The 26,261-nt window shown below is 35.9% G+C and overlaps 1 protein-coding gene across 20 annotated transcripts in view; it reads right to left on the bottom strand.

Moving 5' to 3' along the window:
• Positions 1-26,261, bottom strand: part of NEO1 (neogenin 1) — a 252,978-nt gene that overhangs the window by 110,199 nt on the left and 116,518 nt on the right. For all 20 annotated transcript variants that reach the window (XM_016927160.3, XM_063795256.1, XM_063795258.1 and 17 more), the window contains 2 exons: positions 18,200-18,354; positions 16,327-16,447 (listed from right to left, as the gene is read on the bottom strand). In XM_016927160.3, the coding sequence (XP_016782649.1) occupies positions 16,327-16,447; positions 18,200-18,354 (276 nt within the window). The remainder of the gene's footprint in view (positions 1-16,326; positions 16,448-18,199; positions 18,355-26,261) is intronic.

Below are 26,261 nucleotides of genomic sequence, written 5' to 3'. Positions count from 1 at the left end.
CAACTCAAAATTAATGGAGACAAACCTCCTTAAGCTAAGTAGAACAAAGATCATATCCTTAGATTTATACAGAAAATCGCTCTACTTTTAATTAGTGTAAAACTCTAATGTTTTCTTCTCTCTTATCCTAAGTATCCAATAAATCATAAATCTTGTGCCATCTTCTTTTGTAGAAACATCTATCCAACATGTAAGAAATATGTACCATGTATAAGCCTGATATCGTCTGGATGTTTGTCCCCTCCAAACCTCATATTGAAATTTGATCTCCAATTTGGAGGTTCAGCCTAGTGGGGAGTGTTTGTGTCATGGGGACAGAACCCTCATGAATGGCCTGATGTCTTTCTTGCACTGAGTAGGTTCTTACTCGGTTAGTTTCCTTGAGAACTGGTTGTTTAAAAGAGCCTGGAACCTCCTCCTCTCTCACCATGTGACATGCCTGCTCCCATTTTGCCTTCTGCCATGATTAAAAATCTTCCTGAAGCCCTCATTGGAAGCAGATGATGGTGCCATGCTTCTTGTACAGCCTGCAGAACCAGGAGCCAAATAAATCTCTTTTCTTTATAAATTACCCATCCTTAGGTATTCTTTTATAGCAATGCAAATGAACTAATACAAAGCCATTAGGGAATAAAAAGAAAGCCTCTCTCTCTCCATTGCCATAAACTAGTCCAGGGCCTTAAACATCACATCTGATTTGGTACAAAATCCTTCTAAATGGTAGGACAGATTCCATATTTTCCTCTCTAAAGCCACTCAACACATCTCTAATAAATTAATCCTCTTAAAGTGCTACATAACTGAAAACTGCTGGAGTCCTCCAACTGCTCAACAAATTCCAACCCTTTGACTTGGTATTAAATAATCTGGTCTATGCACACCTTCCCAGATGTATATTCCTGTACTCATACTTCTCTCAACACTGGTAAACCGAGATGCTGGCTATTCTCCAAATGCACTTTGAGCCTTCTTGCATATACACCTCTTCCCATCTTCATGTAACCTGACTAATCTATAATCCCATCCATCCTTCTAGGCTCGGCTCACATGCCACGTTCTCCAATCAGCCTCCCTTGCCTGTCAAACCTAGCAGAAATTATTTCTTCCAGTTTAGAATTAGAGTAGCACTTTGGCATTCAGCACAGCTTGCATTATAATTATTTAGATTCATAATCCAAAATCTTTACCCTGGCACTGTGTAGAATCTTTCAGATTCAATAAATTGGCAACAATTGGGGTGACCATGGAATATGTTGTCCACAACCAGATACTACTAAAAGTGAAAGGAGACACTTTTTGGTAATTATGCTGGGGGATTGTCTTAGGCACACTAGATGTATGGTCATCCTAGCAAAATGATACATCTGATCAACCTTGTCAGTAAGTAATTACACTTATTTATACTGACTTAAAAGACTGAACTTGAAATTAAGAGAACATAAGCGGAAAAAAGAACATAAATTTTTGTCTTGAAAACATTAAACTTGCTAAAGTGATACAGTGAATTTTGAAATTGAAAACCAAGATATCAGTCCTGACTCTGATGCCAACTAGTTATTTTATGGCAAGTCACTTAACTGAGTTTCCAGCTCAGCTAAATTAAATACTCAGCTCTCTAAGGTCTATTCTAGCTAGACTCTATAATTTTACATTATCTCCCCTAATAGCCTATATAATAGGGTCTCTGCTAGATAACTGTGAATCTCTATTTACACAGCACATGTACTCAACATATTAAGTACTTGGTTAACAAAACAAATTAGTTTTTAAAATTTTAATAAATTATACTTAACCACCTCAGCATTTATATGACATGATTCATCTTCTAGGAAAAAAATGCTATATTAACTAACATTTGCAGACTGTTGCCAAATACTTTTATTAAACTATTTTTTCTCCTATAGCATTTTGTTTCAGGAAATAAAAACTCAAAAAGTTTATAACTACCTTGAACAAGGTAGAAATCACCAGGTATAGATTTAAATATTCCAAGTTTAATTTCTAATTGATGTTTTTATTTGGCTTTCCAAAAATTTCAAATGTATTATTTTTGCCTTCCTCCTCATCTTCAGGTTTTTCCAATCCCATTCCTCAGCTATAATCATCATTAATAGATTTCTGTGTAGACTTGCAAAACTTTCTTACACATACAAGGACATAGACATTTATATCTTTCCTTCTCTTTTCCATAAATGAAATCAGAGTATACATACTTTTCTGCAACTTGTTTTTATTAATAATATAAATTGGATATTTTCCCATACATCTTATTCTTATTAACAGCTTCCTAGTATTCCACTCTATTCTGTATTTAACTAGTCCCTTATTGGTTGGATCAATTAGGTTACTTAGAGATTTATGCTAGTCTAACATATGAATCTTTAAATACTTAGTAACTATATCTGTAAGATAAATTATTATAAATAGGATTGTTTGATGAAAGGGTGTGTGAATTTTAAATTATTCTTAAACTGCATCTCAAAAAAATTTACAATGTTTCAAGAACTCAAAAGTATGTTTCCTCATACTCTAGTCTGAGAAGTATAGATCAGTTTAAAAAAAATGAAAAAGATAAACCTGTAATATAAGGACTACCATGTCCATAAGACACTGTTTTCAAAAGTCACAGAAAAATATGATTTCACTTCTGCAAATAAAAAGTTTATACATGAATATGTGTATATGTATGTGTAAGTGTAAAACACACACGCATAGGCTCCTTCTAACCCTCAGGTCTCAACTTAAATATCACTTCAGAAAGGCCCTCTGTGTCTAACCTATTTAAAATAACTTCCACTCTACCCCAATAATTCTTTATCAGAGTAGTACTTTTATTTAAGTAGACAATAAAAGGTATAATTATTCATTTACTTGCTTATTGTCTGTCTCTACTAACAGACAATAAGCACTATGAAGGCAGAGAATCATGTCTGCTTGTTAGCTGTTTCATCCTCACCACTTAGCACAATGAATACACAATTGTATATGCCATATAGAATTTTGCTCAACAAATTATTTCTGAATGCACAAATACACAGAATGTTTGTTAATGAGGGTTATCTCTAGAAAGTAATATTAAGAGAAGGGTTAAAAAGTAAATTTACTTTTATTTCAGTCAATTATGTATTCTTATTCTTGACAATGAACATGTGTTACATTTGCTTTAAAATATTTTAGTGCAAGTTTAGTTTTAACCAGATCATTACAGATGCCTTACAATCTGGTCATATAAAGAAGATTTTCTAATTTTGCAAATTTAAATGATCTAACTGAATATTATGTGGATTTCTGTTGTCTATTTTGAAAAAACCTTCAAACTTTGCTTCATAAAGTTAAGCTTTTATCTTCACTTTTAATCTCCTTTAATGCTGACTATTGAATTCTCATCGGTACTCTGTCTTTCTATGTTCTTTCCAATTACTATTATCCTAAAGTTACAGAGTACTTAACAATTTACAAAATGCTTTACATATATTATTCCATTTGCCCCTCAAAGGTGTGCTGTGCAGAGATGACTGTTTAGAGTTATAGGTAACAAAACTGATGCATAGAGAGGTTAATCACCTCATCCACAGTGGGACTGGGACATTAATCCAATATGTCAGACTTTTAGCACAAGGTTTGTTTCATTATACGAGTTATGACAGGTTACATAAAATCATTAACTGGAAATGCCTCAATCTGTCTGCAAACAACATATCTATTTCAATACCTATACGGAAAAAGCGTTCTGAAGCACATTTTACATTAAATGCACATGTTTATAAAACAACTGCATTTAACAGAGTATTTGGAGTGATATGGGACCTAAGAGATCATTAAATTTAATTCCTTTATTTTATAGAAAATAAAAAATCACAGAATTACAATATGTAATCCAGTCATTAACAGCAGACATGAACTAGAACCCAAGCAGTGACAGCAGATACATATTCAGTCTTTAGAAAGTTCCTAGACATGAATTTCATGATTAAGAAGTCAAATTACACCAGTTACCTTGAATAAAACTCTCCCTAAAGTTATAATTACCGTTACAAAAAAGTAAAATAACTGATTAGAACTTATCCTTTAATTAACATCAACACCAACTACTGTACATCCTAGTGCTTTGAAATTAAAATATTCCACTAATGAGTAACAATTTCCTGCTATCTAGCCAACTTTTAATCATGCCAGGCCATTAGTCACTTATTCCAGAACTTCTATTATTCAATGCTAACCTCAGATACTATTTGGAATTTTTTACAAACATTTCTGTCAAAAAAAGGGTGGGGGATGCTCAGTGTGTATTCTTATCTACTATGGCCATAATATCCCAGCAGTCATTTAAGGAGCTGGTAAAGTGTAAGTTTCCTTTACTAAAAACAAGTTGATGTTACTCCCTTTTCATGAATCCTTCTTCCTTTACTAGAACTAAAATTTGCCAATTATCAGACGTGGTATGAAAGGACAGAAAAAGAAAGTGTATTTCTATGTTTTCACATTCCAGTCTCACATGATAATTTTGCAATCTATTTTTAAATTCAACTGACAGGAAGAAAGGCCAATAAAAAGTTAATGGACAAAAGATACAGACATTTTACCTTAATTCCTACTACTCTTAATTGACCAGTAATAATTTAAATAATAATAACAATGTACCTGCCAATGCTTTTTTTTGAAAATGTAATTTAATAGATAATTATAAAAAACAAAGGATTTTAGCATAAAATGACAGGCAATGTTAATCTGAAATGGCAGCAAATAAAAATAATCCTGTTTTATGTTCAGTTAAATATTTTTAAAAGATACAAGATCTTCTAAAATCAAGAGCTGCTGTTACCGAAAATGCATAAAAGTAAAGTTAAATATTAAAAGTTGTATTTTAAATGTTTTGATTAAGAAAGCATGCTAGGAACAAAAGTCAAATTCTACTTCACAATTTGCTCAGAAATTCTGTTTTCCAGTGATATGCAAAAATGTTTTATATATTTTAACTATAATTATTAAGTTTCATTTAATGTTTAAAGCTGATAATTAACCTAATAGTCATGTTAAGTATACCACAGGCCTACTGTGGACGCTCCAACGCAGCTTCTTGCAGCCCAGCACTAGCCAGCTGGCCTATGGCCAGTATATATAGCCACACACTTCAGGTGGGAATTAGAAAACTCTCCCTACAGAAATAAAACTGTCAAAGATGCACAGTCAAATACTTTCAACATTATTTTTAAAGAAGGTTTTGAAGATAAGCACCATCACAAGAGATTGATTTCGTTTTTCAATAACTAACAGAAGAATACAACTCACAGAAGAGCAAAGACAGACTACAGTGGATCCTTCAACAAGCCGGTTTTGAACTGCATGGTTCCACTTACATGGTGATTTTTATTTTCAAACAAACGCAACAAAAAATACGGTATTTGCGGGATGCAAAACCCGACTATACAGGCAGCCTAGTTTTCATGTACTCAGGTCTTACAGAGGTGACTACAGTACTTGAATATGCACAGATCTGGGCATATATGTGTGGGTCCTGGAACCAATCTCCATGTATACCAAGGAGTAACTGTATTTCTAAACATATGACAAATATTCCACTTCACAATCAAAGATATAAAATTCAATGGGTAAGATGTCATTTTTGCCTAATAATGAAGTTTATTTTTGCATGGGTAGGGTGGTGGTCTTGCTCTGTTGCCCAGGCTAGAGTGCAGTGGTGCAATCACAGCTCATTGAAGCCTCGACCTCTCAGGCTCAAGCAATCCTCCCACCTCAGCCTCTTTAGTACCTGGGACCAAAGGTGTGTGCCACCACACTTGGCCAATTTTTTTTTTTTAACTTTTTGTGAGGATGGGGTCTCACTATGTTGCCCAGGCAAGTCTTGAAGTTTTGGGCTCAAGTAATCCTCTTGCCTCAGCTCCCAGCTGGGATTACAGGGGTGAGCCACTGCACCCAGCCTAAATTTTGTATTTTTAAATGAACATTACTTTGTAATAGTTGGCTAATGTGTGATTAGGTTTGTATCCTTTCTTCACTCTTAGTAAAAATGTAAATTGTTACATCATTTACTAAAACCATTTTGACAATTACATAAATTACTGACTCGAACCATTAATTGTTCTTTTAGGAATTTTTCCTAAGGAAAGAATCAGAGATTTGGACAAAAGACTACTAATATGAGCATTAGTAATTAAAAAAGGAAAAACAGACAGGGATAAAGAACAGAAGAGTAGGAAATGACTTAAATGTCCCAAAATAGAGGAAGTAGTTAAAATAATTATAGTACAACCTTATGATGGAAAAGTTTTTTGGCCATTAAAAACCATGCCTTTGAACCCCTGTAATGATATCAGGAAGATCTCAGGATATAACAACAAGTAGAAAAACAAGATACAAAACAATATATACCAAATAATCTGAATTTAATTTTAAAAAGTGTATATACACATTTAGACATTTCCATACCAAAATGTTAACACTGGTTATCTTTGGGCAGTGATATTTTTCTCAGTGTTCTAAAATAATCATGTATTACTTTTATATAATTAGTAAAGTCTTTTTTTTTTTAAATACTAAACTCACCTTTTAATCAGTGGTAAAATTTAGAAAAGCCACCAGATATAACATTGATGACTTTCTGCCAAAAACATGACAGACAGAAGTTAAGAGTCTACAAACAATTCCTTTCACAGGAGAATTGGGTTATCTTGCAAGAAGTAAATATAGCAAATTCTGACAGACTTCACTGATATGTCTGGATTTGGTAGGAGAAAGGCAGACGCTTGGGCAGCCTGAAGGAGAAATGATGAAAACTGGCCCACCTTGAGCCTCTTTCCATTTGTGTTCATTAGCATTGCGAATTTCCAACGTAGAATATAATGTTTATATATAGCAGTACCAAAATCTGTTGGACTGTGGAGCATCCTTTTTGTTCATTTTATTTGCTTTTTAGTAGACCCATTAATACATCTTAAAGGGCACAATTTGGGAAACACTGATGTAAGGATATTCAAGGGAAGATGGACTAGATTGAGATTCGCAAACTGTGCCCACAGGCCAAATCCAGTGTACTTCCTGCTTTTGTATATAAAGTTTTACAGGAACACAGCTACACATATTTGTTACAGATTGTCTGTATTCTGTCTGTGGTGGTTTTCAAACTTATAATAGCAGAGGTGAGCAATGTAAACAGAGACCAAATGTCAGGTAAAGCCTGAAGTATCTATTCTTTGGCCCTTAACAGAAAGTTTGCCAACCACTGTACTACATGATACGTATCTTTCAGCCATGATAGTTTGTGATTCTAAGTTATTTCTCATCAGTGGATGTCTGTTTCACTTAAAATTTTTTAAATAAAAAGGGGGAGGGAGTGGGAGGAAAAAAAGGCAAACAGGGAGCAGGAGAACGAAGAATATAAGGATAAGTGAAGAAAGTCAGACTTGGTGTATGAATAATGAGGAGGAAATGTGCCCTAGTCACTCCAAAAAGGAACTGTTAAAGGGAGAACTACAAACTACAGATAGTTTACTAACATATCTCTGTGATCACTATCTGAGCTTAACTAGAAAAATAATGGAGTGAATTATTGAAAAAGGAAATAAATATTTTGTAATAGTTGTTATCTTCATGAGTCTTGTTTAAAAATAATATTGAAAGTATCTGAGCATCTTCGACATACAGTATTGTTGTGTGCAGTAATAATCTTACAATAGTTTATTTTCAGTTCTACCCTACACATCTGACTACACTACATATACCATTCTGTCACACTTTTAAATTTCATGTTATCAACTATTTCTGTGTTAGACCAGAGTAAGCATATTAGGACCTGCTACCTGTTTTTGTAAACAAAGTTTCACCGGAGCAGCCAAGGTTGTTTGATCTATATGGTGGCTTTCACGCTAGAACGGTAGAGTTAAGTAGCTGTGACAGAGACTGACCCATTAAGCCTAAAATATTTACTATCTGGCCCTTTACAGAAAATTTTGTTGCGTGTTACCCTATTGCTGCCTGCCCTATTCCCCTCACCTCCCCATCATTGGCACCCATTTGCTTTTAAAATTCACTTTATCTTGAATCATGTAAGACAAATATATACTGATGTAACTATTTAATTCATGGTGCCTTGCATAATGGCCAGAGGTGCATGAGTTTGTGAAGGTGGAAATAAACTATTTAGAGTGAAAAAAAAGAAGAAAAAAATTTTGTGGGCCTGTCTAGACAGTCAATTATCTCTTAAAGCAATTAATTTTAAAAATATATTTTTATATTTACTTTAAAAACCCTCTAGCCCACTTTGTTTTTCTCCTTTCACATTTCTTGTAGCATGGGTATGTCAGCAACAAATTCTCAGTTTCTGTTCTGAAAAGGTCTTTATTTCACTTTAATTTTTGAAAGATATTTTTGCTGGGTATAGTTTTGGTTGCCTTTTTTTTGGTTGCCTTTTTTTTTTAAGGACTTAAAAAGTTGCTCTGTGCTCACTTGGGCAGCACATACACTAATACTAAAATTGGAACAATACAGTGAAGATTAGCATGGCCCCTTAATTTTTTTTTTTAAACTAAAAACTACTGCTCAGTGTCTTCTAGCTCACATTTTTTTTTTTTTCTGGCAAAAAGTCTGCTGCAATTCTTATCTTTGTTCCTCTGTATGTAATGTGTCTTTCTTCTTTTTAAATTTCCAATTGCCTTCAAGATATTTTCATGTTTGGTTTCCAGAAGTTTGACTATGATGTGTACAGGCATATTTTCTTTTTATTATTATTATTATCATCATCATGGTATTTAGTTTGCTTGGGGGTTGTCTGAGCTTCTTTTTGGTTGTGTGGTTTGATCTCATTCATTTTTTAAAATTCTTGGCCATTATCTATTCAAACATTTGTTTCTCCCTGTCCTTGTTCTGTTTTCCCTGTGAGACTCCCATTTACTTATAATTTACTTATGTTATAGCCTCTGATATTGTCCCATCTTAGATGCTCTGTTCAATGAATGATGTTCCATTGTATAGATGTATCACACTTTGTTTATCCATTCAGATACCAAAGGATATTTTGGTTGCTTCCAAGTTTTGGCAATAATGAGTAAAATTCTTCTAAACATTTGTGTGTAAGTTTTGTGTGAACATAAATTTTCAACTCATCTGGGTAAACATCAAGGAGCACAACTGCTAAATCTTATGATAAAAATGTTTAATTTTGTAAGAAACCGCCAAACTATCTTCGAAAATGGCTGTACCATTTTGCATCCCTAGCAACAGAGTTCCTGTTGCTCTACATCCTTGTGAGAGTTTGATGGTGTTGTCAGTATTTTGGATTTTAACTATCCTAATAAGTGTGTAGAGCAGTTTTAGGTTCATTGCAAAACTGAGCATAAGGTACCAAAATTTCCTCTGCCCTACACATGCATAGTTTCCCCCATTATCAACATCCCCCACTAAAGTGGTACATTTATTACAATTGAATAACCTGTATTGAGACATCATTATCACCCAAAGTCCATAGTTTGTATTAGTGTTCACTCTTGATGTTGCAAATTCTATGGGCTTGGACAAATTTATGACACGTATCCTCCACTACAGTATCATACAGAGTGGTTTCACTGCCATAAACATCTGTGTTCTGCTTATTCATCGCTCTCTCCTCCCAAACCCTGGCAACCACTAATTTTTTTTACTAACTCCATAGTTTTGCCTTTTCTAGAATGTCATGTAGTTGGAATCACATGGTTTTTAGCCTTTCAAATTGGCTTCTTTCACTTGGTAATTTGCATTTATAATTCCTCAAGTGCATTATGGTTTGACAGCTCATTTCTTTTTTCTTTTTCTTTTCTTTCTTTTTTTCTTTTGAGACAGAGTCTCACTCTGTCACCCAGACTGGAGTGCAGTGGTGCAATCTTGGCTCACTGCAACCTCCGCCTCCCGGGTTCAAGTGATTCACATGCTTCATCCTCCTGAGTAGCTGGGATTACAGGCATGCACCACTACGCCCAGCTAATTTTTGTATTTTTAGTAGACACGGGGTTTTGCCAAGTTGGCCAAGCTGGTCTCGAACTCCTGCCCTCAAGTGATCTGCCCACCTCCACCTCCCAAAGTGCTGGGAGTACAGGCGTAAGCCACGGCACCTGGCCTGGTAGGTCATTTCTTTTTGGTAATGAATAGTATTCCACTGTCTAGATGTACAACGGTTTATTTATTCTTTCACCTACTGAAGGACATCTTGGTAATTAGGAATAAAGATGCTACAAACACATTTGAGGGGTTTTGTGTGGACATAACTTTTCAACTCATTCAGGTAAATACCAAGAAGTGCAACTGCTGGATCAGATGTTAAGAGTGTGTGTTGTTTTTGAGTTCTTGGTTTGACTCATCTTGTAGTCTGTAGGAGTATACCTCAAGTAATTTTAAAAATAAAGGTATATATGAAACCCTGTCTCTACTAAAAATACAAAAGTTAGCCAGGCATGGTGGCACACACCTGTAATCCCAGCTACTCGGGAGGCTGAGGCAGGAGAATTACTTGAACCCGGGAGGCGGAGGCTGCAGTGAGCTGAGATCGCGCCACTGTACTACAGCCTGGGCGACAAGAGTGAAACTCCGTCTCAAAAAAAAAATTAATTAATTAATTTTAAAAAAGGTATATAAAGAATGAAATTTGAATGGTATATTTTCTAAGAACATCTTTCTATTGCATAGAAGTCACAAAGGCTGAAATTAGTTCTAATGATTAGTTTCTCTCTCAATAGATGGGCTTATTAAAGTCTATTAATTTTTGCTTGAATGCTGAACATGGTATGCTGAACAACAGTAAGTATTATTTACACCTGAAAAATGGTATGTTTATTTTTCTGTCATGTCATTAGTGTGAAAGAGTTTAGTTAATCTAGTCAGGAATTGAGCTTGGAATGGATTTTATTGTTATAGTTACCTTAAGTATACTACAGGTTTCAAATTCCTCTACTGGGAGACTACCATTGTCCTGTGCTTAGGAGCCAGAGAGTTTCTCTCTCTTTTTTTTTTTCCTTTCCTCTGAGTTTTCAACCACTCCAGCATACCAATACCACAGGATATCCCTCTGTGCTCTTGACCTTTCCCAAACAGTAGAAAGCTCATGGTTGGGGCGGCTAGGATTCTCCATTGTTCTGGTCCAGCCTCAGTCTTAGGTAGGCCCTCTGGCTCTTCTTCCTGTGGCAGTCAAAATCTGCCTTGTATTTGTATTGGTCTTAGGTAGAAGTTTCCTACTCTTCCCCTAGTAGTAAAAGACCTCTCCTTGGTATCAGTGTAGAATCCTGAGGCCCAAAATGATTTCTGCGCCTCTTTCAGAAGTAAAGGGTTTTCTCTTCTACCCTTTCCCCGGCATCAATGAGTCTCTGCCTGCATCCTGGGGACAGGAGGGTTCCTCCTCTAAGCAGCACAGGGGTTTGACTTCTAATCTCCCTTCAGAAACGTATGAAATCAGAAGGTTTTCTGCCCCTCCCCCACTGGTTTGAGGCTTAAAGGAGAAGGGTCTGAGTAAATGGGAAGGCCTTTGTCCTGTCTCCCAGGCACAAAGGCCTCTCTGCATCATTCTCTCTCTGCAGCTGCAGATCATCACTTCCTTCATCCCTACACCACAGAGATGGCTTTCTGTAGTCTCCTGCTTTTGCCTCCTCTTAATTGGGAGTACTCTGTGGGGCCCCAAGGAAAAGTGTTTGCAAGAAAGTGTAAACTCCCATTCTGTCTGAGGCCCCCAGACATTCCAAATTAGGCCATAGTTGGCCTTGCAGTTAAAGGCCTTTTAGTTAAAACTCTAGGAGTTTTCCTCTTACTCACTTTTACAGTAGCCGTCTCTTTCTCTTGTGTTCTGCCAAAAGTGAAACAATCCATATGATCTATGCCTTTGAGGGGGTTGTGTGGGGAGGGTTGTCCTTTTTGGAATTTAGGTTATTTGGTTGCTGTTATGGTTTGGCTGTGTCCCCACCCAAACCTCACCTTGAATTGTAGCTCCCATAATTCCCACGTGTTGTGGAAGGGACCTACTGGTAGATAATTAAATCATGGGGGTGGTTCTCCCCATACGGTTCTTGTGGTAGTGAGTAAATCTCACGATATGATGATTTCATGAGGGGTTTCCCCTTTCACTTGACTCCCATTCTCTCTTGCCTGCCACCATGTAACATGTGCCTTTTGCCTTCTGCCATGATTGTGAGGCCTCCCCAGCCATGTGGAACTGTGAGTCCATTAAACCTCTTTTTCTTTATAAATTACCCAGTCTCAGGTATGTCTTTATCAGCAGTGTGAAAATGGACTAATATATTTGCTTTGCATGCTCAGCTCTCTGCTGGGTTCAAGAGAACTTGTGACGTTGTAGATTACTAAGCTCTTTCTTGTGGTGAGAATGGGCTTTTCTTTATGCACCTCTTTATATCCTAAACAGAAGTGGAAATCTCCTTCCACTTTGATCTGCCCTCCTTTTCTGTTTTTGTAAAGGTGTCACCATTCTTCTAGTGATATGGTTTGGATGTGTCCCCACCCAAATCTTATCTTGAATTGTAACTCCCACAATTCCCATTCCACCTCCCAGTGGAATCACCCAGTGGGAGGTGATTGAATTATAGGGGTGGGTCTTTCCTGTGCTGTTCTCGTGATAGTGAATGAGTCTCATGAGATCTGATGGCTTGGAAAATGGGAGTTTCCCTGCACAAGCTCTCTCTTTGCCTGCTGCCATCCATATAAGATGTGACTCGCTCCTCCTTGCCTTCTGCCATGATTGTGAGACCTCCCCAGCCATGTGGAAGGGCAAGTCCCATTAAATCTCTTTCTTTTGTAAATTGCCCTGTTTCAGGTATGTCTTTAACAGCAGTGTGAAAATGGACTAATACACCTAGTTACCCAGAACTTGGGTAAACCTTGGAAGTATCTCTGGCTTCTCTATAACAATGTTAATGTTCAATCAGTTGATAAAGTCTCAATCAGATAAATCACTAACACCTCTGACATAGTCTGGATATTTGTCCCTGCCCAAATCTCATGTGAAAAGGTAATCCCCAATGTTGGAGGTGGAACCTGGTGGGAGGCGTTTGGGTCATGGGGGAAGATCCCTCATGGCTTGGTGCTGTCCTTGAGATAGTGAGTTCTCACAAGATCTGGTTGTTTAAAAGTGTGTGGCACCCCCCACCTCACTCTCCTGATCCTGGTCCTGCCATGTGAGATGCCTGCTCCGCTCTTGCCTTCCACCATGATTGGAAGCTTCCTGAGGCCTCCCCAGGAGCCAAGCAGATGCCAGCACCATGCTTCCTGTACAGCCAGTGGAACTGTGAGCCAACTAAACCTCTTTTCTTTATAAATTACCTAGCCTCAGGTATTTCTTTATAGCAATGCAAGAACAGACTAACACAATCTCCTTAGTAGGATCCTTTTCCACCGATTTCTCTAGTGTAAGTATTTATCATCTCACAATGGCCTCATAACAATTTTCCTTCAACCAGCTTGCACTCTGTCTTCCTCTAAACCTGACTTTATCATCATACTCATTACACATGGCATTGTTTTTATTATTTATAATCATGCACTCTGATCCTATTCTGCTGTTAAAGGCTACCTTACTACAGGAACAGGTCTTCTATTTTATTTCCATATTGATCCAGGTCTTCCTTTGAATTAACATCTAGAAATCTTATAATTCAAGGCCTATTACAAAGGGGACACCTTACATGAAAAAATTCCCTGATCACACAGACAGAATTCCTCTCTTCTGAACTGTATGCTGCTTTATTTATGCATCTGGACTGGTATTCAAGTTTTATATATCTCTTACATCCCTTATTATATTGTAAACTCTAAAAAAGAAGAGCTCAGATCTAGTAAGTTACTGTATTCCTTCTTTTAGCTTTCCTGTATAAATATTTATCTTGCAAATTAAAACAGCAAAATAGAAAACACAATTAATAACATGACACTTACTCTCCTTCTTATAATCTATGCATCTTTAATACATGCCCAATGACGTCACTAAAAAATTTCATCAGCTCATAAAACGCTATTCTCAAAAAGAGAGAAGCAAATACACTATGACTACAATTTTAACACTATCCAAATATTTTCAGAGGAAAGCCCAATTAGGATTAGTTTAGGAACTTCCTGGCATACTTAACCATTTCTACTGTTAGAGTTAGATTTGTAACAGTAATCTCAAACACAAATATACTGAAGTGCCTTTGCTTAGTTCCATGTAAATAAATATACCCCAAATAGCTATGAAGTTTACTAAGAAAAGTCACTGGCACAAGTAAAAAGAAATAAGCCTATCTACCTCACTAATTCTGCTAGTGCCTTATTTGGTAATTGTACTCAGGCATTTCACCAAGATGGAAAAATGGCATGCTTCTACTAAAATCATTTCCAATAAACAGGGGAGGGTATACACAAACCTAAGAAGAAAAAAGCAGTTCTAATATTTTATGCTTTTCTGTAACAGCACTCTCAAGTATATTTTTCAAAAAATAGCACACAAAAATCCTACATATATGCCATGTTAGTGAAAAGCCAGAGTAGGTGCCATCTTTGCCAATTAGCTTCCCTGGCCAAACTACAATCATCAGAGAAATTCTTCCTGGAGGCACACCAATACCTGATTGTATTTGACTTGAATAAAAGATCAGATGTCTAAAGTGGCATCTCTTTCATGTATTTTTGAGAAATGCTCAAAATGAAAAATGTTTCAGTTGCTAAAACAAATGAATAATGCACCCAACAGGTACTCTTATCAATTTAACACAGAACTGTTATCCAATAATTCAACTTCTAGTAATTTAGCATAAGAAAATAATCACATAAAAAGTTCAATACATCCTTGTTTATAATAGGAAAAAACAGGTGACAATCTAAATGTTAACCAATATAAAATCTGTTATATAAAACAGTGTATATATATATACATATTATTTAATAAGAAACAATATTGATGCAGATCAACTGTTGACACAGAAAGATATACACAGCATGCTGTTGCAACAAAACAGGAAATTATAAAACCATACACAGTGTACCCAGGTGGTAGGATTTGAAGTGTGTACCAGTTATCAATTTACTGCCTCTCAGCTCCAAATTCTGATTTCATTGCCTATGCTGCAAAAACAGAGCCATGTCCTTTATATACTTTTCCTTTGCCAGCTGGCATATGTATTAAACTTTATCAATAGAAGGCAATGGAGATACAGTACAGAAGAAAGGAGTTTCCTTCCTGGTTCTAGTGTACTACCCTGGCAGCCTCCTATAGCCAGCAGCTTCCCCTTACACCTGATCCACTGGGTGGTTTTGTAGCAGAATGCCTCCAGTGAGATACCTCTCTGTAAGCAGCTTTCCCCAACCCTCAAGAAAGGAGATTTTGAGCAAGTTTAGAGAGCAAAACACCACATCAACTTCTCTGCCATCCAGTAAACCATGGTTACACCCTCTCCAACAGGGTCTGGATCTCAACCGTAAAAAGAGGGGCCTCTTCCTGAGGGCTCTATCTCAGATCTAGGGGTTGTAGTTGCTCCTGATAGTTGCCATTCTTATATTGTCTAGAGTTCTCTTTACTTCTTACTAGTCAAACCTTTGTTACTCCAATCCCAATATCAATGTTAATTCCTTATGTTAAAACTCTGCTCAAATTACAGTGTGGGTTCCCTAATTTGAGATACAGGATGGATTTTTTTCTTTATACTTTTCATTGTTATCTGAATTTTTAAATAATAAACTTGGTTTTTTGGTGGTAATCAGAAAAGGTAAATTAATTGTATTCTGGAAAAACTAAAAATTTCAATGCAAAATAAATACTAAGTTTTTCTAAGAAACGTGGATTTGATAAACTACTGCCTATGATTTTAACTTATGTTTGATATATAGTAGTCAGCGTTTCATGAATGTTGACTATTTTGTGCCAACAGCCCAGAATTGTCACTTATATGTAAGCAGAAAACAATGAGCTCTGCTTCCAAAGTTATTTAGTTTTCTCAGTGTTTGAATGTTATTTTTTGTAAGTGTATTAATAAAAGTGTATAGAATTGGAAAAAAAAGGAGTTTTTCTTTATAGGACAGAAATATATTTGTGAGATTAAGATGACTAAATTCTTTTAAAAATTAATCTATTAAGACTATAATATTCAGTTTTCCTTTTCTTAGTAAAAATTTCTTTTCAACATTATCCAAAATTGTGCTTCTAGGTAATTTTATGTAATAGAAATGATTTAGACTGCTATTCTTTTTCTCTTAGCTATGCCACATATTGGCCTTTACTAATGGGTTATCAATCATGAGTTATTTGGACGGATGGGTGCTTGTCCATCAAGCACACAGCCTCTATCATCTGACTATTTCAGCCCTTCTTACCATGTTCAAGGATTATCAGTTGGGCTCCAGCTTGTGCATTTCCAACATCATTTTCAGCAATGCACTGATAGAACCCTTCATCTGATTTCACCAGACCCAAAACTTGAAGATTATGTTCCTTCTGAAGAAGAAAAGCATAAATAAAATTACATAATTTAATTGATAAATACCAGATCAAAATCTCAAAAATATGCTTTTTGGAGAGGAAAAAAACAAGTAAAGTTTTTATGATTCAATTATTAAATATTATCCAAGTACTTGTTAACTCAATTTCACACTAAAGCATTGGCAAGGTACCAATTTAACTGAATAGAAGAGTACATACTGTCATTCACAATGAAGAACTTAACGCATGGAAAGTCATACTCTCACTGTTTGCAAACTACACCTTTGCCTGGAAAAAGATCTGGCACGCAATACCAACTGACCATAGTTAAAGTCCAATTTGTGAATTTAAGGTATTATTTTTCTTAAGACTATCTATAATATCAATAGTTCTAACAGATTAGACTACAATAAATTAAATGAAGCCATGTGAGCTTTCCTTAAATGAAAAAGTACTATATGAATGTCAACTATTACTACTGGGCCAGGAGCAGTGGCTCACACCTGTAACCCCAGCACTTTGGGAGGCCGAGGCAGGAGTATCACTTGAGCCCAGGCGCTGAAGACCAGACTGAGCAACACAGTGAAACCCCATCTCTACAAAAAATACAAAATTGGCTGGTCATGGTAGTGCAGTGCCTGTAGTTCCAGCTACTCAGGTTGGCAGGAGGATCGCTTAAGCCCAGGAGTTTGAGGCTGCGGTGAGCTATGATCACACCACTGCACTCCAGCCAGGGTGACACAGCGAGACCCTGTCTTAAAAAACAAAAAAATTTTTTAACTATTGTTATTGGTATAATAAATATGATTTAAAAATTTTCTAAAATTTCCAAATATTGATTTTAAGAGGCTATTTTAACTATAACAGATTGCTTTTTAATGTTAAATACTTGTAAATTACTTTTTGCAACAGCAGATCATGCATTTCAAAAATAGAAAATATATTTCTAAGAATGTTTACTTGTATGACAAATTTGTAATGAGACATTATGTCTTTAACAACTATAGTTCTGATCATTTTTATGAATGTCATGTATAGATCTCAAGGTATGTCATTAATCTTTATTACTAAAGCTGAATAATTCTATTACTAAAATGTTAGATATTGATGATAATAGTAGGTAATATCTAAGAATCATTTACTATATATAAAGTATAGTAAAAAGCAATTATGGCTGAGTGTTCTTAAATACACTTGACACTTTTTAAATGCATTTTTAAAAAAGAATCTTTATAACTATTGCTACAACAATTGTCCGACACTGGGTCATCCTTATTTTGAAGGGTCTGGGCATCGGTATACGATTTAAGGTTAAGTTTTGTATAGTCAGTTGCCTTCTTACATATTATGTTTTTCAAAAGGATCATCTTTCCACACTTCAAGGAGAAGTGTGGAAAGATTTCTGCTTCTTGAACAGAGAGCTGTGAAGACAACTGGGGACACACATACACGCACACACATGTGTGCTAATCATCTGCCAGAAAATGGTGGCAGCTGTGTTTCAGAGTGCCAGTGTGTTCAAGTAAGAGTCTAGACTCTAGGCTTAGGTAAGCTACTGACTTGCTATGTGATCTTACATAAGCTACCAAAGTATTTCTGGGCTCAGCTTTCTCATCAGCCAATGAAGGTATTACATTCTATGTGAATTCTTCTATTTCATTTGCAGTACACAAACTAGTATATATAAGATAACTGATCTCTCGGTGACTACATTTAAAAATATCTAAAGGTTACAGAAATAAACACACTTCTTTGAAAAATACTTACTACAATCTTAAAATAATCACTTGGGATAACCATATCCCCATTTTTGACCCACTTCACAGTTGGAGTTGGTTTTCCAGTCACTTCACATTCGAATACAATATCCATAGATTCGTGAGCATATATATTAGTAGGCTGCTTCAGGAATTCAGGTTGAGCTTTAAAATAAAAAGGAAATTAAGACATTAATGAAAATAGAACTAGGCAGCTATTCATATTTCAACCAATTTTTAAATCATAAAATCCACAGGATTTTTACTCATTATTTGAAGCTTTCACATATTTTTGCAAAAGCATAAAATAAATATATAATAAAAAATACATGTTAGGAATACAATTATCTTTTAAAAATGATTTGCTGGTACAACTAACTGTTTTAAAGATAATTTCTGAGTTTCCTTATTTGGAACTATTTACTAAGTTGACTATATTGGAGAAATTTAAAATGTCTAAAAATAAATATTAAAGAATACTTCCCTAAGATTTATACCATTTTTTAAGAGCTATAATTAGAATTCAAAGAGTGGAAAAGATTGATAAAACTTTCCTTTTCAGTCAGCTTGATAAGTAAGAACAACAACAACAAAGTAAAATAAACGTCACATTAGAGTCCTTAAACAGCTCACTCATGCAACACACTCCTATTACTAAGATCCCTCATTATATGCAATGGTTTTACAGGGTGACGGGGAAAGGATAAGTACATTTGAAAAAGTCTGAATATTCCAGTAGCTCCCTTTCCACATGCCCCACAGCTGTAAATTGCTAACTTACAAATAATAGATCATAATATTTTTAATTAGAAGGGTTGAAGTAGATCTAGTCCAGCATCCTACCTAATGATATAATTTCCTATATGACATCCTTGACAAAGGGTCTTAGCGATCTGTATTTGAAAAGTGTGAATGACAGGAACTCCCTACATCACAAAGCAGCAAGCTCCACTGCAGGCTAGTTCTATGAAATAACAACAACAATGGCAACGACAGCAGCTTTATTTACAGTTGACCTAACATCTGCCCAGCCTGCTGGGATTTTGATTGGGATTGTGTTGAATTTGTGGCAACTTGACATCTTAAAAATACTGTCTTCTTTTCCCTGAACACAGGTTTATCTCTCTATTTAAGTCTGATTTCTTTCATAAATGTTTTACAGATTTCAGTAAGCAAATCTCATTCATGCTCTGTTAGATAAATACCTAGGTATTTCAAATACTTTTGAAGCTATTCTAAGTGGTACTTTAAATTTTTTAAAATTTCCAGTTGTTCTCTGCTAGTATGTAGGAATGAAATTGATTTATGTGTATTAACCTTTTATCCTGTGGCCATCCTAAATTATCTCATTAGCTGTATCAGCCTCTGTAAATACAGTTTGGGGATTATCTACATAGACAATCATGCTTGTATGTGAGTAGAGACAGATTTATTTATGCCTTTCCAATCTCCCTTTCCTTTTTTAAAAAAGAACTTTTTTGGCCTATTGCACTGTCTAGAGCAGGCCCTGGAGAGAAATCTAAACTAGCTACATAACTTAGGTAAATGAAGAACAACAGTACAAAGAGGAGATAGAACCCCAGGCAAGCAGAACCTCCCACAAGGAGGGAAATCATGTATAATCTTAGGAAACAACATACATTCACAGTGATGGAAGATCCAGAAAACATAAATCTGTACAACAAGATGAAATCAGGGAAATCTATTAATAGCAAATTTGACTTGATCCTTTCAAACAATGACAAGCCATTTATATTTATTCTTTTGTGAATTATGTATATAAATATGCTGCCGTTTTTCCAATTAGAGTGTTTATAATTTTCTTATCTATATATAAGAGCTTTTTGTATAATGAGAGTTATTATTTCAAGGCTCTCAGCTCCAAATCTGTCCTTCTTTGCAGTAGTGGATATGGACTTTTGTCAGCTGGTGCTTTGTTGCACAGCAAAGCAGAGTGATGGGCTTAATTTTCAGTTTGGAGGATGCTCTTCTTTTTGCTCCTATGGTGAGGCTGATTGTGAAAGACCCAATAATGATCACCCTCCTGTAAGTTTCTCTAGCTTACTCCAGCATGGGGCTTTCTGTGCACCAGCTCTGACACACTGCATCCCATTGGATATGGTCCTGTACACCAGCTCCAACTCATGTCATCCCAGTGGGCAATTTTCGGCTTATCATCTGTCCAGCCCACAGCACCCCGGCAGGTGTTTTCTGCACACCAGCTCTGAGGCCTCCCAGCAGGGGATTTCCTGTGCCCCAGCTTTGGCCCATAGCTATGTCCTTTGGCAGCAGCTACACTTTCTCCAACAAGGTCTGAACAACAGTCTTCCTGATTTTTGGATTCTCTCCCTCAGCTCAAGAGGTAGTCATAGCTAATCCCTATATTTACTATTTTTGTATTCTTTAATGTCCTATTTTGCCCTTTTTAGTAAGTAGATTTTAATAGTTAATAATTCTTTTTTTTTTTTTTTTTTTTGAGATGGAGTCTCACTCTATTGCCCAGACTGGAGTGCAATGGCGTGATCTCGGCTCACTGCAATCTCCGCCTCACAGGTTCAAGCGATTCTTGTACCTCAGCCTCCCAAGTAGCTGGGATTACAGACGTGCACCACCACGTCCGGCTAATTTTTGTATTTTTAGTAGAGACAGGGTTTCACCATGTTGGCCAGGCTGGTCTCGAACTCCCGACCTCAGGTGATCCACCTGCCTCGGCCTCCCAAAGTGCTGGGATTACAGGCATGAGCCACCGCGACCGGCCATTAATAATTCTTTATATTAAATTTGCTCTGTTCAAATGCCTAGTATAGTTTCTGGCTCCTAACTGGGCCCTGACTAATACAGTAAGCTATACATGCTGCCAATATTTGTTTCCTCTTCTGTCTTTAACTTAAGGCATCTATTGTAACAAAGTTTTATGTTTGCATATGGTAAAATTTATAAGTTCTCTCCATTTTAGCATCTGTATTTCACTATTTTTACTCCAAAGGCTTTCCCTTCTTCTGTACTATAACAACATTCACTTGTATTTTCTTCTAATATTTCTACGAAACAAACTAGACTTACTAAGTATCCAGCTTTACATATATCTGGCAAGATCAGTCATCCCAAAAAGAATGACAGATTTGAAAGATTTAATACTAAAATCTACGTACTCTTGGGGGTTTATTTCAGGACACTAATTGGTTTCATCCATCTGCCTATTCCTGGGCCAGAACCATAAAATTATTATAACTATGCAATATGTTATAATATATGGTGGAACAAATATTCTTCCTTTATTTCCTCAAAATTTTTCTAACATGTTTGTTTAGTGTTCCACTCCCCAGATAAATTTAGACTCATCTTATGTGAAGTTTGTCTGTTCCTTCTCAAAGCAAACAGACAAACAAGAACTTGGAGTCTTCATTTGAACTGCAATACATTTTAGATACAGGAAAAACGAACATGTTTGCAACTGTGAGTCTTTCTATTTAGAACAAGGTTACTTAAGCTTACTTGTGTTAAATAAAATTTATGGGAGACTACTAATATGGATTGAGCTTCTACTCTACAGATCAAACCAAACAGACTGAACCAAAATGCAGTCACTCGTGCCAAAGTTGCATATCACCAAACTAAACCTAAGTTATTTATCTGACCTTCTGAGAAATCAGGAGAGTGTGTGTGTCAAATCCCCAAATGGGACAGTTTTAGCCAACATAAGAAAGTCCCCTCTGCTTTGACTCTTACAATGAAAGTAATCTGAAGCAACTAATGTTAACCAATCCACTTTGTTTCTTTGTTCCTGCTCAAGTTTCCCTACAAAAACTAACTGTTCTGCCTGCCCAGTGTAGTGCTTATCTGTTCTTTAGATGAGATGCTGCCTGACTCATGAATTACTATTAAAAGCCATTATATCATTTAACTAAATTTGTAAAAATTCTGTCTTTTGACTCTTGGATATTCTTTGAAGTGATTTACTGTAAAGCAGTTGTAAAGACTAGGAGTCAAGAGACATAAAGTTGAGTTCTGGTTCTACCACTGGACATTTTGCTAAATGTGGGTTTCAAACTCCTGGGTTACTAAATAAGGAATTCAACTAGACTATTCCTAAGTACACTAAGATCTTTAGCCAATGATTTATAACTTCAACGTATATCTTTGATGTGTGATAATGAACACATCAAAGCTAACATTCATAAGCGCTTTCCACTTATAACCATTTAGTTCCTACAACAATTCTATTATGCAGTTAATATTATATTATTTCCATTTTATAGGCAAGGACACTAATACACAGAGACGCTAAGTAACTCCACAGCACAAGGCTTAGTCAGTGACAGATCTGGATTTTGAACCTAGGCAGTCTGACTCCAAAACCTATATTCTTTTTAAAAACTTTTTATTTAAGAGAATAGAATAAATCCTATGTACCTATTACGTTGATTCAACAATTATCAAGTCATGGTCAATACTGATTCATCTATGCCTTAATCCATTCCATTCCCAGCCTCTACCCTACACACATATTATTTTGAAAGCAAACTCCACGTATTACACTATTTCATATATAAATATTTGAGTACCTCTATAAGCCAAGAACTCTCATTTCTAAACATAACCATGATACCATCATCAGGCTGGTATCTAAAATAATTTATTGGCCGGGCATGGTGGCTCACGCCTGTAATCCTGGCAGTTAGTGGGGCCGAGGCGGGTGATCACCTGAGGTCAGGAGTTCAAGACTAGCCTGGCCAACTTGGCAAAAACCCGTCTCTATTAAAAATACAAAAATTAGCCAGGCGTGGTGACTCATGCCTGTAGTCCCAGCTACTCGGGAGGCTGAGACCGGAGAATCGCTTGAACCCAGGAGGTGGAGGTTGCAGTGAGCCAGGATTGTGCCACGGCACTCCAGCCTGGGCGACAGAACAAGACTCTGTCTCAAGTAATAATAATAATAATAATAATAGTTTCTTAATATCACCTATTACCCAGTCGGTATTCACATTTCACTAACTGGCCGATGTTCTCACTCTGTTGCACAGACTGGAGTGCAGTGGCATGATCATGACTCACTGCAGCCTCGACTTCCCAGACTCAAGTAATCCTCCTGCCTCAGCCGCTCAAGTAGCTGAGACTACAGGAACGCACCACCACACCCAGCTAATTTTTTGATTTTTTTATACAGAGGAGGTCTCACTATGTTGCCCAGGCTAGTCTCAAACTCCTGGGCTCAAGCGATCCTCCTACCTCAGCCTCCCAAAGTGCTAGGTTTACAGGCGTGAGCCACTACCCCTGGCCTCTATGTTCTTAAAAATGATCTACTTTATTCAAATTGGGCAAACAAGGTGCATTCACTGGTGTTAATTTGTTTCTTAAGTTTTTTTTTCCATCTACAGACTCCTCTTTATCTTTTGTTTGAAATTTGTTTAAGAAACCAAGTCATTTGTAATATAAGGTTTTCCTGCAATCTGTCTTTTGCTGACTACATTGCCATAGTGGTATTTAACATGTTCTTTCTGAAAGCTCACAGTTAAATGTAGAACCCTGATTGGAGTCAGGCTAGTTTTTTTTTCTTTTTTCCCCCGAGACTACTTCATAGGCAGTTCCATGTGCATCTATCAGGAGGTTCATCATGTGTGTCTATCTCTCTTTTGGTGATGTTAACAGCCTTTGGTTATCATTGCCCATCAGGCGGTGCAAAATAGTAATACTCTTATTCTATCACTCATTCTGTAAAGAGAAACATCCCTTATATTACTTATTACTATATTCCTTCAATTATTAGGATAACCCCACAATTATCTGGTTATCCTAAAGTACCGTACTTCGAAAAGGGGCAGAATAAATGCTTGACTTTTTCCCTTCACTTACGTTTTCAAAACAGTGAGCTGGTTTTCTAATATCCTCTCCCAAAGGTAATTGCTGAGGATTTTTCATTTAAGTATTAAGAGCCTTTAGTTTAAGATATATTTAGTTTGTTTCAATTCACTGAGGTTATTATTCTTTCGATTCTTAAACTATCCCATATTTGACCAATGGAGGAAACCTGAACACAGTGAAAGCTCCTGAGTCCTTTTTCACATGACTCTATTGGACTTCAGTTTATGGTCATTGCTCTGAGACCCTTTTTGTGGACAAAGTCAGCAATTTTGTATTTTTTAAATATAAACTTCATCATGATTTCCTACTGATATTTTCAATTAAGTCTAAGACTGTAGGTTTTAGCTGAATCTTCTTAATTTTACATCTGTATCTCAAGCCAAAAATCTGTTCTCAATGACACTAACATAATTACTCATTTACTTTATCCTACACCCATAGTCTCAGAATAAACATTTGTACCAACAATATGATAAAAGAAAACAACCGAAGATTTTTTGCAGTTGTGTCCTTAGAGTAAATCCCACTAGGTACATTATAGTCCAATTACAATTTTAAATTTACATGGAATTGTAATTCCACATACTTAGAATTGTAACTTACTGTGTGGCTATATTACCAACTGGATACACCTTTGGAGTCACCTGTTTCATTTTACTTTCCAGTTTCAGGAACTACTTTGTAAATTTTTAAATCTATAAAGACAAGGTACATTCAAACAAACCTACCTACCTTCTAACCCTGTCTCTCTCATCCTATTTCCTCCTTTACCCTACTGGTAAATTTATGATTTATTATTCCATTATGAAAATTATAAGCACATACCCACACCCACAATTTGTCCCCACTCCTCTTATTTAGATTATAAATGATAGCATACTAATTTTTTTCTACCTTCAAAGCCTATACTCTTAACTACTAAGGTACCATGTTCCAAGGCATTAACATATTCCTTGAGTCTAAAGAACTGCAAGAACTGAGGCTCCCCCTAAGGCAGAGTAAATAATTACTCTGGAAAACACAGCAAAAGCCTCTTCCAAAAAAAAAAAAAAAAAAAAAAGGAGGGGGGAGCAGATAATTTCGGTATGCATTTTTAGTAAACAGACTTTCACAGACTATTAGAAAAAATCATCATAAGCAATGTTCAATTAATCATTACTTTCCCTTTCATGAATTATCAAATAATGCCCTTAAAATGTTTTCTGGATTTTAACTACTCTGTGGATAGTATTCACACCAATTAAACACAATTGTAAGAGCAGATGTTTGTGGTTGGGAAGTTAAATTGATAACCAGAGAACAAATGAGTCAATTACCATAAGAAAATAAGTGTTGTAATGGAAGATTATGCATTTTGTTACCAAAGAGATAATTAAGCTTCAAATCCTCTTTGACAGCTCCCTATCCCTTCAAATGCCATCATCATTTCAAGAATAATTTTAATTACTAAATGTACAAGTGGAATTTAATACTAAAATATATTATACTTGCAAAATTCTTTTACTAGAAACATCACTTAATTCCATCACTGTTACATAACGCTGAAAATTGCCATTTAATTCAAATAAAAAACAATATAGGGCCAACACCAATGATTCAAGGTTACTTTATTATGCTGTGATTTGGAAGATAACCGTTTTCATTTACATTAGCTCTGAATTGTTGGAGTTTCTATTGTTTCATTTGAAAGGCTTATGGACTGAAATTCTTATTAAGCTCTGTAAGCAGAGAAAGAAATCAATTTTGTCCATTTCATGTTAAAACTGCTTCTTTTCTGTAATTCACAAATTTACATCTATGCCGTTTTTAAAAAAAAACCCAACAAATAAAAACAAATAAAAACCAAGCATTTAACAGTGTGAAATCCCTTCAGGGATTTTGTTTGACAGTCTAATCACAAGTGTACTATTGGTACTGACTCAACTAACAAAGCAAGAATATATTTGAATCCTCTGACATTTCTTGAGAAAGCTTCCCATTCCAATGAAGGTGAATAGGCTTCTCCAAGAGAAACAGGTGACATCATAACTTAACTTATGATGTAAGTTTGAAGTAATATTATAACAATGTTTCCACTTGACTATGAAATTATATTTCTCTCCTTTCATCCCAATCCTGCCCCTAGTCTCATTGTCTTTTCCTTACCCTAGCCCTCAATTTAGCTAACAGGTACTCATCCATCTGATACTAATTAAAAGTATTTCTCGGCC

The sequence above is a fragment of the Pan troglodytes genome, chromosome 16 (genome assembly GCF_028858775.2).
Source record: "Pan troglodytes isolate AG18354 chromosome 16, NHGRI_mPanTro3-v2.0_pri, whole genome shotgun sequence".
In the NCBI taxonomy this organism is placed as follows: Eukaryota; Metazoa; Chordata; class Mammalia; order Primates; family Hominidae; genus Pan; species Pan troglodytes.
The sequence above is the reverse complement of the archived record's forward strand: the minus strand, read 5'-3'. Positions and strand labels throughout refer to the sequence as shown.